This window comes from Diadema setosum, chromosome 4 (assembly GCF_964275005.1).
Source record: "Diadema setosum chromosome 4, eeDiaSeto1, whole genome shotgun sequence".
Taxonomy (NCBI): Eukaryota; Metazoa; Echinodermata; class Echinoidea; order Diadematoida; family Diadematidae; genus Diadema; species Diadema setosum.
In genome coordinates this window covers 47,356,186-47,371,774 of record NC_092688.1, presented here as the reverse complement: position 1 = coordinate 47,371,774, position 15,589 = coordinate 47,356,186, and the positions used below count along the sequence as shown (strand labels likewise).

Below are 15,589 nucleotides of genomic sequence, written 5' to 3'. Positions count from 1 at the left end.
TGACTTAAATGTAAGGGGACGTAAGAACAGATATTGACGTAAAATTGTATTAACGTCGTTAAATCCGCCTGGTATAGCACCCATATCATGTGACTTTTTACAGTCGCATTCAGTTTCTGCTGATATAACGAGGTTTTCTCCTTTCAAGTCGGAGACACTTCTTTCAGATTGAAATACAACGAGATATGATACGGCCAAAACATGCAATTCACTTCCTTGCAAAGAAAAAAAAATCTTATTTCGCTTTTGGGTTCACTCGTGATTCTGACTCAGTATGACTAATAAAGAATGACTTGTATCAGGGTTAAATTACTTAAATTGATGCATATCTTTTCAAATATTGCCCAAAGGCCCGCTGTTTACTAGGCGACGACTGCGAACACACGAGGCGAGATATGAAAGAGTAAGAATGAACCAGTCTCGCGGGTTACCCACGAATACTGAAATGAAAATTGGGAGGTTGAGAAAATTGCTTTTGCGAAAGAAAATCTTTAAAACCTCTTTTTGTGGTATATGTGTGCATTACGATTGAACAGTTTCAGCGCTCACTTTGCAAATTGCCAAAATATGAATGATAATTGTGTCTGTATGCAGAGGATAGTCATTCTTATTCACTAAATTGCCTTCACACTTGCACTCACAAGATCCCACACATATATACATAGATACATACGTACATTTGACACATACAGTTATCATTTTTCATATTATCATACTAGATAGACTCAACGCTTGAAACCTATAGCTGCTTCCGGGACCTCACATAAATTTTAATTCAGAGCAGTAAATTTTATAGGAGGAATAATGATATCACTTAACCTGATGTCATTGCGTATCATGTGTAACCAAAGAATCTACTGTATTAGGATTGACAAATATGAGCCTATGACTTCTATTATGTATTCATATACTTATGCAGAGAGGAGTTTACTTATATTTATATGGATCAATAATCAATAGCCATAGAGATATCCGTATTATTGTAATTGTCTCTGAAAGTTGTTTTTTGCTTCTTTTCTTTTCCTTTTTACTCGTGCCATCATGATATCAGGGATCACGATCAGTCTCTGCATCACTGGGCGTGGCTTCGCCAGGGACCTGAAATGTTTGCGAAAGGTGACGAGATGAAACTTACCGACCACCATGAGCGTGAACTCGAATCCCCTCTTGACCGACTTTCTCTGCATCTGTTCGGGTAGGGTGGCGAAACCGACATACTCACGGCTGGAGTGAGACTACGGTTGGAAAGAGAAGAGCAAGAGATTGGGAATTAATCTCAGGTCACTCATCGAACAACAATGTTATCGGTCAACCATACTATAATCATAATGTGTTGTTTCAAAACCACATATCATGAAACCAAATGGTGGCAACGCAGATGGTGTCGGTTGCCATAGTGACTGTTACGAGTAATACAGAGCATGGTGTCGATGAACTCTTTGACAATTTTGTTGATTATGATGACATGATTTTGAATGACAGCAAATTCGAAACCTTGCTACGCGAATCAAAACTTCCCGAGACTCTAGACTCCAGTGCGAACACTGGAGTCAGCCGACGGGATGCGCATGGCGACAGCCAAACTAAAACCCCGACCTTTCTCGGTCGGTGGTTTCATACGACCAAATATTGATGTTTTTTTTTTTTTTTCATGGTCAGTACACCCTTTTGACAAGCAAATGAATTCGTATGAAAAGTAAATGGATTTATTGGAGCAAAAGTCCTTTTCCAACGAGACTTTGCACCTTTCCATGTCTATCAAAAATAAGACTCGATGTGTAGCACTGTTCGACCAGTGATAATGGTGAATTTGATGCATTCACAGTCAAACAGTGACAGACAGGCATAGAAGTACAATGAACCGAACTCCGGCTGATACACTCACTGTGTGAATAAAACAGATGGAGACGTTTCTTACTTTACCTCTTACGTCACTCATTTGGTGTTACCATCCTTCTACTCCTTGGTATCATCATCCTCACTAATACCATTCCCAAACTACCTTACTCTAGCAAAGTCTACCCGTACTTACGGCACTGTTTTTGTTTATGTTCTTTTTGTTATTGCAAGAATCACTAAACAATATCAGGTGGAGGCGAATATACAGGAATACAAACTAAACTTGGAGGAGGAAAAAGCAGACTCGGCAAAGCGCGAGATATTTATTAGGTGCAGTTCTCGAGTATAAAAAAAAAAATCAATATTGAAAATGTACATCAGACAAACATAGAATGAAACACACACACACACGCGCGCGCGCACACACACACACATACACACACATACTCAGTAAAGTCTAAACATTGAGTGTTTGTTTTGAGTACTGAAAAAGAAATTCATATGCCCTGTTTTTGACCTTTGGAAGAACTTGACAGTCTGAATATAAGCAGGGAGGTCCCTCCCTGATATAAGCAAAATAGCAGCAAAATACACAATCATGGAGACATAACAAGGTGTGCATGATAAAGGACGAGATAAACACGTGTGCTAAATAAATACATGTGCTTGTACGTGTTTGAACATGACTGAGAGTCATGATCTTGACGCACTTTATTTGAATAATACATGTAAATGCTAGTAATGATTCTAATCAAACTGATTTTTCTCATCATGCTCAGGAAATTCAAATGGTATGGGATGTGATTATAATTGACGTTAACAGTAATTTTTCTCGGTGACAAATCGTTATGTCCACAAGATAAGTTGAGCCGTGAAATTCAGAGATGCCAATTTAAAGATTAGAAGATGGTAATTTCTGCAACAAAATTCCACAAGGACTTGACTGTTTAAATCGATGGGGAACGTAGTGCGTGTTGGTCACTCGAGAGCATAGCCGCGCTTATTGACGTCTCTGAGAATGAAGTACATGTAAAAGTCTACAGAAGTATTCACTTTACAAAAAAGGAAACACGTGATACCTGCACCTGCGAAAGCGGAGACAATTGACTGTGGGGGAAGGAATTAGATCTTCTATCCGATTTGTCTGAATGAAGGCAATTTCGTCACACACTCCATGGAGAGGCAACATTCATGTCTGTACAACTGTGATAGGAATGCTCTCTACTCGCCAACGGATTCTCGCACAGATTGATAGTCTTGTAGACATGTTATATGTTTGGACTGATCACAGTCATCTTTTTGTGAGCGTTTAACGATTGATCCTTACGATGGTATTGTGAACATCGATCACCTTTTATTCACGTACATGTAGGTACACTAGACCTATAATTTTCTTCCCAGAGACAGACAAGGAAAAGACGGATGAATAGTTGAATCTAACAAGCTAACTAGATAGATAGATGGAAAGATAGATAGATAGATAGATAGATATATAGAAAGATAGATAGAAAGATAGATAGATAGATAGATAGATAGATAGATAGATAGATAGATAGATAGATGGATGGATGGATAGATAGATAGATGGATAGATAGATGGATGGATAGATAGATAGATAGATAGATAGATTGATAGATAGGTAGAGCGAAAAAGAGAAGAAACACAGATAGATAGAAAGATAGATTGATAGATAGATAGATAGATAGATAGATAGATAGATAGAGCGAAAAGAGAAGAAACACAGATAGATAGAAAGATAGATAGATAGATAGATAGATAGATAGAGCGAGGGAGCGAGAGAGAAAGAGAGGGAGAGGGTGAGAGAGACACAGATTATTGTTTTGTATAGAAGGAGATGGGTTACCGCTGTTACAGGAGGATAGTATGGAAAGGAGACATCTCCCTGATTTTCCTCGTCCTTTCGAGGACATCATCTTCTGGCTTTAGAACCCTCAGGTATTTATTCTCCTCTTCTAAGCTCTTCATGTAGTCATCACAAGGTCGTTGACACATGATTACGTAATAACCGCCACACCCTTCAGGGTTCCACCCCTTTCCTCTTTCCTTTCCTCCTTAGTCACTCGCCTCTGCTCCTTCTATATCTATTTGTCTTTTAAGTCTTTTAAGTCAGAAGACGTACATACGAAGTGTGTAATCCCCCTCAGTCTGTGAACAGCAGCTTCCATTTCCTTCTACTCGATGATTCATTAACTCTCGAAACACCACCAGCTTCAAATCCTAGGCACTTTGTGTGCAAAAATGTCGCCGACGGGACTGAGAGACTTCAAATCATTCATTCTCAAGTTATCTTGATAATAGATTCACGGAGTGTTATTTGCTTCTCCTTCTAAGAGAAAAGGAAGCGTGCGCTGAAATTTGACGAAATTATGCCTATCATGCAGTAATATGAGCGGCTGACATGTGACGAGGACTTTACCATGTTTACACATGATTTATTGGAGCTACAAGGGGACTGATCCCTTTTAAGCTTTCTCATTCACCTTTTGTCTAAGAATTTAAATGACTTTTATTTTGCACATCTCGGCATTTGTTTGAAACTTGTTCCTGCGCGTTGACAAACTCCATAAAGTCGTCATGTAGTCGACGCACACGCTCTCTCAACTTTACTGTTCTCTCTTCTTGATAAAACAAACAAACATACAAACTCTGTGTTGAAGTAGTGATCGCAAAATTTCATTGTTCTCAGTCAAGCCATGGAGCTACTAACAAGCATCCTTCATCTGCGATCACCACACTCGCACCGACTAGCCGTGGCCTGACCAGTACAAATAGATCACACTGACCTGACAATGAACTCATTTTCCCATACGGGACATGTACTGAAACTCTTTGGCCAATGAAACAAACCGTTGCCATGGTAACACCTCTATCAGCGCAATCAGAGAAGTGTCAAGGTGGTTTGTGGTCTGGTTCTAGGACAGTTGACCGTCACCGCATTGCATTGCTAAACCTCTGCCATTTCAAGTGGTATAGGAGTGATGAACCCAACAAGGTGAATATTGGAAAACAACAGTCTGACTATCATTACATCTCAAACAAGAGTGTTCGAGCTAAGGTACAAGTACTTTGACAATAACAAGTACGTGATTCATTTTCTAGGGTGTTGGTAAGACATAGTCCTATTTCAATCAAATATGAATTATCTGCCTCGTCATTTCAGTTTGAATTAATAAAGAGAGCTTAAAGAAAATCCATGGTTTAGATTTACATTAGTTCAAGGACTGAAACAAGCGCGTAGTAGGCTTGGAGGTTTGTTGTTGGAGGCGCCGTGTCATGCACATTGGGTATCCGGTAATCTACTAGTATATCCGTATATGGGCGAGATTTGAATTACTCATTGCTATCTTTGTGTATTCGGAGCCTGATATTTGTTTGTTTGTTTTTATTTCTGCATTCAATCAGATGCAATTTGAATACAAACTTCTAAAAAGTACAAAGAACAAAGAATAGCAGGTGCAGTGAAATAAATCGATAACAGTAAATAGATACACATAGGTGATTGCATTGAGCAATGTAGATACACAGAAACATTAAATAAGATAAACAGTATTTTTTCAGTAAACAACAGAGATCAATGAATGCAGGAGACCACCATCATAAGCGATTAAGCTTGCCCTGGATGGAGGCCTCATAAAATGACTATCCAACGACATAGCTCTCTTGGAGGAAGGTGATCTCTTGGAGGAAGGTGATCTCTTGGAGGAAGGTGATCTCTTGGAGGAAGGCGATATACTGATGTGAAGGGATCATTTTCCACTGACATACATTTCATTTCTGTCATACATATAGACTGCACTTTTGTATTGCTCCTTTGTTATTTGGTTATGTTTTGTTTGAATTTTTCACAACCATGTGAGTTATTTTGATTTGATTTGCGAAGCAGAATAAGTCCAAACGAACGAACGAACGTACATAGCGTACAAACATGTTGCTGATGGTCGTGGCGGAGTTAAAGAGAGCGCGAAGGCCGCGAAAAACAGAACAGTTTATCTTCTGCGCGCAGAAGACACCATGCATAATGCTTAGATTTCAAAGTCATTTACAGACGCCAGTTTTAGCATAGGCCTCCAGAAAACAATGCGTAGGCCTATTCAGCCATGTGCAGTTACAGGGTCGGGGAAGTTTTGAAAACCATTCACTTGTGTCATTTCTCTCGACGCACTGGTCTCTCACCCACGCAAATTAAGAGGTGAGCATTGGCACACTTGCATACCTGCACCATTTCGCGCAGTCAATGTCATTTTGATTGATACAGTGCATGGTACATTGCTTCACTGATGACACAGTGATGTCTTTTCTCTTTCATAAACAACAGTCAGTATCAGAATCACACTGGGACAAACTGTGCTCAGAAAACTATGTGTAGCGATATATTTTTGGTTGTCTGCTCGTGTCTTTCATCCATATATATATATATATATATATATATATATATATATATACATATATATATATATATATATATATATATATATATATATATATATATATATATATATTAATCAGAATTCACGATACAACTTATTGTATTCCATCTATCTTCTCATAGCTTTATGTTGTTGTTTTTTGTGGGTTAGATTTGCATTCCACCTTTGTAGGCTTAAAGAATATATTCCATTAAGATGATAATGAACATAGTGCCCACTATACGAAGCAAAATGTTTGACACGATTTCATGGTAGATTGTTTTTTTCGTGATTGTCCGCAAATCCATTGCCTGGTATTATCAAACTATGCCTGGTATTTTAATGGTTTTGATTGAATGCAATTTGATTCGTTCTCTGAATTGCTCAGACAGAATCCATCAAAAGCAATGATTAACGTGTTTCTCAACGCACGGCTGTAATTCTGCGACGTTTCTCGAACTCCAGAACGGCTGCTACGTACCAAGACGATCGTCCAACGACGTTATGACAATAGTACAGCTATCAATGGTTATTATGTGAGATAGGATTACTGCTGCCATACACTGAATTACTATTAAAAAAAAAAGTCTTTTTGTTTTCCTTCTCAATTTCGGGTGCTCGCTGAGGCGATTCGGCTTTGTTGTTACAAATTGGTCTCATGCACTGGCAAATGCTATGACACTTTACTTGGCACCCTTCGTGAATAGGACCTATTTATTCGCATTAGTGTCTGATACTATTGTTTCGTGTCTTTGTATTTTACGAATGTGTAGGCGGCACTGGAGTCTCGAGCTTATAAGAGAAACAATGGCCGCAATCTGCTCGCTTTTGAGCATGTGTGTAGACCGAGAGTTGAACTGGTAAAGTTAATTAAGTCCTGAATTGAGTCTCACCTTTACCACAGACGAACTACCTTGATTCGTAGTCAATTAATGCTTAGAGAGTGTGTGTAGTTCTGGAAAGGATGAAATGCTGCAAAGTGTACTGAGGTCGATTCATGTGCTAATATCTTGTTCAGTAGCTAATTGCATACAGCCATTTACCTGGTCGGGGCTGGCTGGTAACACACATCCTACGTCCTAAGAAATATTACACACTTGAATATCAGTTTCCAGTAATTACTCTTCATGTATGAGTCTTGCCAACACTGTTGGCCGGAGATTTATATAGAATTATTAAGAAATATAGTAGTGAACAATGTTTGTATGTTATATTCCCGGTAGTTTTCCAAATCTTTAAACGGACATGAATTGCAAACTACTGTGCAAAAATGTTATGATCTATAATGCTATCATCACGTATTTTGCTATTATTTTGTGTTATGCAAAGCCATGTCGGCCATGAATGTATCAAAATTTTCATACATGGAGTCCTTGACGGATCTTGAGATGCCCTCATCTCCTAGAGTATACTCACAAAATTTACAAGCTACGCTTTTCTTGTGAATTCCTCTTTTCCATATAAAGTTACAAAATAAAATTGTATTGCTTATACTTGTTTATTTATCTAAAAACAAATTCATCATAATTGTATCCATATTTTCTTGAAACTTATGCGATTCAAAGTTCCTTGAAATATCATGTACTCATGTAAGCGTTATGTATATTGCTTTGTATTACTTTATATGGAAATAAAAATAATTTGAAATTTGAATTGAATTGTAAGTCGAATCGTCTTACGACACAACTGGGTCACTGTCATCTGTTTACACAAGATGCATTCATTCTCTATGCTTCGGTGTGCTTTGGGGCGTAAACCAGCCAAGCTACCATGCAGTTCCGGGTGCGCATAACCAACGCTAATTTCAATCACATTAAAGTTCGTCTTCGCTTCAATGGATTCAGCAAGTTCAGGCTGTGATCAAAAAGGTGACATTTGCAAGATCAATCAAGAGACTGGAAGATGCCGAAGGCACGGGAACAGGAAAATAATTCACAAGAAAACCCGGAAAAAAATATCATACCCCGGAGAAAAGTCAAACACAAAGCACCATGGATAGCCAAGGTGTCAATGACCTCACTGAGGGGTCATGAGAGCAGAGGTGGTGGTCGAATATTAATGTGCCATGAGCGATTCGAACTGTGAACCTTTAGCCTTAGGGATTTCAGATGGTCAATCACATTGATTAATTGTATATGCTACACACGAGGATGAATGCATCCATTTCGTATAAATCATTCTGTACCCTTCTGTATCTAAAAACTTTCTACACGTATTTCTATTTATGTCTCTATCCATCTGTCTATCTACCCTTCTATCCATCTCTTTATCTATCTATCCAGCCATCCATCCTTCCTTGCGTCTATCTATACAATCATATACCTGTATCTATTCATCTATAACATATTTATCAGTCTATTTGTATATTGTTTTGTCCATTTATCTCTTAATCTATCTTTCTATGTATTCATCCATCCATCCATCCAGCCAGTCATCCATCCCTGGTCTCCATCAAACTACTGAGTACCCACCATATCTATGTTTGTATCATTCTACATTCCCTTTTCTCTCGCTGAACCGGTGAGCACGTAGCTTTGAAGCAGTCGTATCTTGAACCCATTGCATATATCCATGAACCTGCTTGTGGTGAATCTGATTAGAAAGTCCACGGGGAGTTCAGAGAATCTCATCAGGTTTCATGTTTGAGAGATTTTTTTGCATACGAGCAGCAGACAGTCTCCGAAGCGTTATAATAGTTGTAGAAAACCTGTACAATGATAATCACTATACCCACGTATTTCTTTCTGACTTCTGTGTCCTACCTTCTCTGACCATTAAAGCACTCTGACTTTCACCGAACATAAAAGTGATGACATGGAGGCAAACGCTGTAGTGAAAATTGGGGCGGCTAATCTCATCTGTTCGGTTTTACCTTGGGCAACAGAAGTGCCGCCAACGTGTCATGACGTCACAACATCTGATTAATTTGGGGAAAATTAAAAGGTCGCTACGGATCATAATGAGGTTGACCTTTAACACAATGAATTAACTGTGTTCATGCCTCAAATTATTTTGACTTTGTTCAATTATGAGGAAACTATCATGTCATCTTAATGATCACTATACCATTAAGGACCGAAGTGGGCTGAAGTGTGTTCAATGCGTGCCGCTTTGCTGTAAAGGTGAGCATGGTCTAAATTTGTCTATGTTCTATTGGAAATAAATATCATGATTGATTTGTATAAAATTTACTCTTGATTCAGGCTAAGGATACCTAGTTATACCCCACTCCAATCTACCCCCAAGAAAAACACAGCAACCCTTCATTACTCACTGTGACGTTACAGTTCTCACACACTGAAAAAAAAGAAAAAAAAAGAAACCAGAATCGGGGTTATTAAATCATTTCTATTTGTTACTCGCTTTTGTGTTTACATGTAACAATATCACAACCACGAAAAGGAAGAAGTGGCCATGAAGGTCGTATGTACGGATAGCGTGGGAAATGTTCCATTTTAACTATGTTGTGCTATCTATAGATAGTCCGCTTAACGCTAACTTAGGTGTGGATAATACTACGGGTTAATCGATAAATTAGTTAATGGTTTTATGAGCTCGAAATGTCTTACTCTGAGGGGACCATGATGAGGGGACCATTGGCTTCCCTCTTTAAGGCCGTACCGACGTCATTGATCACGAGAAGTGGATTGCAAAATATAGAGGAAAGAGACGTTCACTATATCATATATAAGTTGTATAGGTCAAGATTGTCGCTACACACAGCACTGAAAATGTTGGTTTGCCATTTTCAGCCGTGCAACTATGATTATTGTACATGAAGGAACATGTTTTATTTATTTTTTCATTCGAAAACAAGAAATCAAATCTAAGCAAATAAATAGAAGAGTTACAGAGACGTCAGTGTTACTCTTATTATGTTAACCTCCTCTACAAGCATTTGATTTCAAACGTAGTTGAAACAAAATAATCAAGTTAGGTACATACCAGGGTACAGTTGTTCTAACAAGAGGTCTATCAGGAACAAAATCTATTTGACGACATAACATTACGATCTATGCGAAGTCACACAATGCGTAATATTGGTATACTATCCAATTTTGTCGAACGCAGATGATCACGAGAAACAGTATAACGGTTTCACACAAAACAGCGAACAGTATACAAACATGTAAACTCATAAGCAGGTACAGCCTGAGTTGTCATTAGGACAAGGGTAACAAAATGGAACCAAATTCTAGGATGGCTATTGAAAGTCCGTGAATGTCAAGAATATCTTGAGTCACGTCCAGCACTTTTTGCCGCCATACCTTTGGAATTATTCTAGATATTCAGCCCCGTCAAGCTTGCTTCCTGTAACCCTTTATTTTCACACCATGGGATGTTTTGATATCGGTATTTAAAGTACATTCACGTCTTCACACAAGGTCCACTTGCCTCGGAGTGCTTGCGAACAGGACACTGACGACTTCCACACAGATGACGTATACTGTCACGTGACTGAAGGACAGATATTGCAAGGTTCCAGCGAAAGACGCCATGTGAGACAGCTTACCAAGTGACTTTCAAACTATTACGACTTATCTATGAATTATGTTTTGTATAAAGAGCCAAACATTTTGGCTGGTCAGTTGAATAGATTGTATGCTCAACATGCATCTTCTCCTTTGAGGTAATTTTTCCTTGAGAGAAGACTTCCCGATTTCTTTTCTTTCATTATTATCTATCTCTTTCTTTTGGGGGAGGGGGTGGTGGGGAGATGAGTGGTGACAATATCTTCTAGAGAGTCCATGTAACGAGTATCAGTCGATTCGGCAAATCGCTTTGTCATCGGTATTGTACTTCTGGTATTCATGCTCATCGTGTTGCTCGTAGAGCGCGGTGAGTCAAACCACAAGTGACTGTCGAAAAATGAGAGTATAACGACTTCTCGTCTCAGCAAACATGAAAATAGAAATACACGTACATTTTTTTTTTCAAAGTTAACACATAACATCGGAGGAATATTAGTGTCTCTTATGTTATACTAAAGAAAAATCTAACCCCAATTGTGCTTTATTGTTGTTGTTGTTGTTGTTGTCCATGAAATGTTGATCCTTGTTAAATCATACCAGACTAGATCACCTTTAGCAGCCGTTTCAGAACAGTTTTGAAGCTGATCTTTCTACATGTACTATTCATGCTCTCGCCTTCCTACTACAGTGCAATTTTGAAAGAATTCTCGCTTTCACCTCCCTGCTTATAGTCACCATCCGTGTTCATTTGTTCGCAAGTATTCAAGTTACTCAAGCCACATAAAGATATAATGTCTCTTTTCGATTACATCCTGTTCGTTGACAAAACAGTCTGGGACCTCTGTTGAACGGTTCATCAATACCCTATAGACACAATGGCCAACAGCTGAGCCATGAAATTTTTGATAATCACGATATACTGCATGAATCTTGTATCCTAGTCTCCTATTAGTTACGTGTCGTAAAGTTTGATGAGTATTTCGGAGCACTCCTTTTTAAATATATTATTATTCCACTGTGTTTTACACATGGAAACGAACAGACACTTATTTAGGAATCTAAGATGATGTTAGCTCAGGTGGCAGTACTTCAAAATGACCGTTCGTGTGGGAAGACTTAGACGTGAAGATTCACAGACATTTATTTTGTGTATATGTGTGCTTTTGTGCTTTTCTGGTCTACAACACAAATGCCATCGGCAAATCGAGTGTTTGTTCGTGTCGATGAATCGGTCGATAAATTCTACGGGTATTTCGGATGGGCTGAAAATCGACAAAAAAAAAACAAAAAAAAACACAGTCATATTCCCGTACCATAGATACGGCTATTTAGCTCGCCGCCACGTCTTCATAATCGACATCAGGTAGTGAGAAAAAAAGGGGGTTGCCTAATGTATGATAACAATTTCTTGTCATAATTCAATTATGTTTTTCTGCTGTTGTAAGTAGTAGTATAGTGGAAGTAGTAGTAATAGTAGTAGTAGTAGTAGTAGTAGTAGTAGTAGTAGTAGTAGTAGTAGTAGTAGTAGTAGTAGTAGTATAGTAGTAGTAGTAGTAATAGTAGGCCTAGTAGTAGTAATAGTATATAGTAGTTGTATAGTAGTAGTAGTCGTAGTACGGTAGTAATAGTAGTAGTAGTAGTAGTAGTAGTAGTAGTAGTAGTAGTAGTAGTAGTAGTAGTAGTAGTAGTAGTAGTAGTTGTTGTTGTTATTGTTGTTTTGTTTGTTGGTTTGTTTGTTTGTTTGTTTGTTTGTTTATTTGATTGTTTGTTTGTTCGTATCGAAGGATTCCAGACATATTGCCCGCCGTGGCTGATTATATTATAATCTTCTTTGATTACCGTAAACACAATTGGAAAGTCATGTTCATGAAAATGCTATATTTACCATTTGAACTCTCCCTCTTTCATTATACACTTCGTGACTAAACAACGCACATTCCACATAGTTTATGTTCTATGCATCAAGACCTGATAACCTGCAGTAGAAGTTTGAAGTTGGTAACGTGACTGTACATAATTTATGTAGCCTAATTTAAGTTTCAGTCGTTTCAGATGCATCAGTATTACTACCTGTGCCACAACTATACTGATATACAATGCCGAAGACAATAACACGGCAAATAACTACAGCAATAATATGATGATACTATTATTTGTAAAACCATACAGTAATAATGGCAGTATACCTAGATAGCTAATATTGCACAGGGACACTGACTGTATTATCATATTCAATAATAAACAGATATAAACATACATCATAACAAGTTGAGAAATATGAATAGATCGAGAGGGACGTTATAAATATAATATACGGCATTATTATACCGACACACCGAATGGCACGCCTGTCCGGAGATCAGGAGGTCGTACATGTAGGTTCAAATCCTGCCCGAGTATGTATGTATGTATGCCCATGATTTCTTTTGTCATGGCTCATACTAAAACACTGATCAATTCAGTGCTTATTTACGTCGATGTATTTGTTAATCAGTTGCAATAAAAGCAACTCGACGGAAGAATTCCATGAATTTGAATTATTCTAGTCCGGCCATCGGGTTGACCAGAATATTCAATGTGCTGACAACAATTCAATCGGGTTCTTATGAGGAAACCAAGAAGTATCTGTCCCACCATTTCCCACACGGATTTGAAGCTCACGAGCAAACAGTGGCATAATGGTGAAAAGAATCCATTATCGCGTTCCCTCGCCGGGCAACCAAAAATATGCAGGACAATTGAGACAAACAGTAGCACTCTGCGTGGAGCCGTTATGTTTTTTTTTCCTCGTGAGCGATATTATGACGGAGAGCATGGATTCAGATGCCAATTTCCAGCTCATACAAAATATGTACATAAGTGTACCATCAGATCCTGTGTAAAGTATGCAATACAACTCCTACATAATATTATAGTGAGCAGTCGTTTGTCTCCCATAAACGTATGTGCAGAAGTCGAGCGTATTTACAATGCACTGCGAATCGAATGGAATAAGCCTACATGTATGACCTATAAGAATCGCGAATCAAAGAAGAAATTTATGTTTGCCTTATCAAAGGAATACGTGTATATAGGTCTATTTTTGTTTAGAATTACATCAAAGCGTTGCTTCGTCAAAGGACATTATTATGCCTTGTTTGTATTGCAACGATACGACAGTATATCCAGTCACATAGAATTCTCTTGACACGATTTAATTTTGAAGTATACTCGGTGACGGAATAGGACGGACCAAGAGAAGGCATGCACTGAAGGTAACATAAAAATGATATTAAGATTTTGAGTTATAACGCCAGGAAGAATGGAAAGGGTGGGGAAGGGTGCGCATCACGCTCCCATGGACTGTGTGTAGTGTGTGACGTATTAGATTTGATAGACTGAGGACTCAGTGTGAAACTGTCACGACAGGTGGTTTTAAGACATAGATTACTGTCGCTTATCATGGTTATCTCTTATCTGGTATTGGGATATAATATAGTAAATATATATATATATATATATATATATATATATATATATATATATATATATATAAACTTATTCAATGAATATTCATTCATCCTATTTCATTAGCGTTTCAAGAACCTTTCAGTGTTTTCACATAGAAATATTCACTTCATCTCAGTCTTGCGAGGAACATTTATTGTAATCTCATATCAATGACAAAGTGCTCGTTAGCGGTGTGAGCCTCTGCAACCATGGACACCATTTCCATATACAGGGCATTCTACAACAACTCTAATATGTAATGATTACAGTTTCTATATGGCAACCGTGCGGCAACCAATCAGATGTGAGCATTGAGTTCGTTACCACGGTAAATGCAATTATAACAAATATTAATCATTGCAAACCCCTCTGTGAATGTTAATTGGGCACCTGGTCTAGCTGACCACGTCCTTAAGAAGCTATGATAGGGTGTATTGCCTATATGGTCATTAGGATGAGTTGCAAGTTCGTGAATCACTCTGAAACTGATATGGATTTGAGCATGGTTAAGACACATTACGTGTAAACTCTAGGGACTTCTACCCTCCCCCCCCCCCCCCGCCACTGTCGACACCCCCTTCGTTCTCCAATCGTCCATCAGAAGAGTCTTGGAAGATAACCGCAAGCCGGAAGAGTTTAATTCATGACAGACATCCGGTCTGTATGACGTTGGGAAGAATACATCATGGTGCAATGTTCTGCAACCCTGACTGAACCCTATACCGCCAAAGACAAGTGCATCACGCACAGCAGCAATGCCATTATACAGACTGCGAATCTGAAAGGGTTAATGTATACAATTTCTCTGTCCCATTGGATTCGACTTTGGCAAGGTTGACTGTATATATATATTTTTTTTTTTTAAACGTACATATCAATTATTACTATTATTTCATTTCATTTCATTTCATTTATTTGGCAAAAAAAAAATCATTATTATCATTATTATTATTATTATTATTATTATTATTATTATTATTATTATTATTATTATTATTATTATTATTATTATCATATGTTTCTAGATAGGACCTAGAGATACAGTATGTCAGTAGCGTGTGTTTGTGTGTCTCCATATAAATTATATTAGGCATACATGTTTTATATATGCATATCGAATACATTACACGCATGTACGTATATAATGTGCGTGTTTGTGAGTGCGTGTGTGATGCTAATCATGAGGAAATGCAAACTCTGATTGATTCTCGATAATGTTTGCTGATGGTAACACGAATTCATTTGTATTACTAATGATACCGGGATAACAGTTTTGCGCGCTTACACGAATATCAACACGTTGGGCCATCACATGAATTGCATAATACTGGGAAAAATTGTGTTTTGTAACCCAGAGAAAG

The 15,589-nt window shown here is 38.0% G+C and overlaps 1 protein-coding gene across 1 annotated transcript in view; it reads right to left on the bottom strand.

Moving 5' to 3' along the window:
- Positions 1-15,589, bottom strand: part of LOC140227370 (septin-2-like) — a 63,693-nt gene that overhangs the window by 30,210 nt on the left and 17,894 nt on the right. Inside the window, exons 3-4 of the mRNA XM_072307782.1 lie at positions 1,734-1,755; positions 1,136-1,235 (exon numbers count right to left, since the gene is read on the bottom strand). Of these exons, the coding sequence (XP_072163883.1) occupies positions 1,136-1,235; positions 1,734-1,755 (122 nt within the window). The remainder of the gene's footprint in view (positions 1-1,135; positions 1,236-1,733; positions 1,756-15,589) is intronic.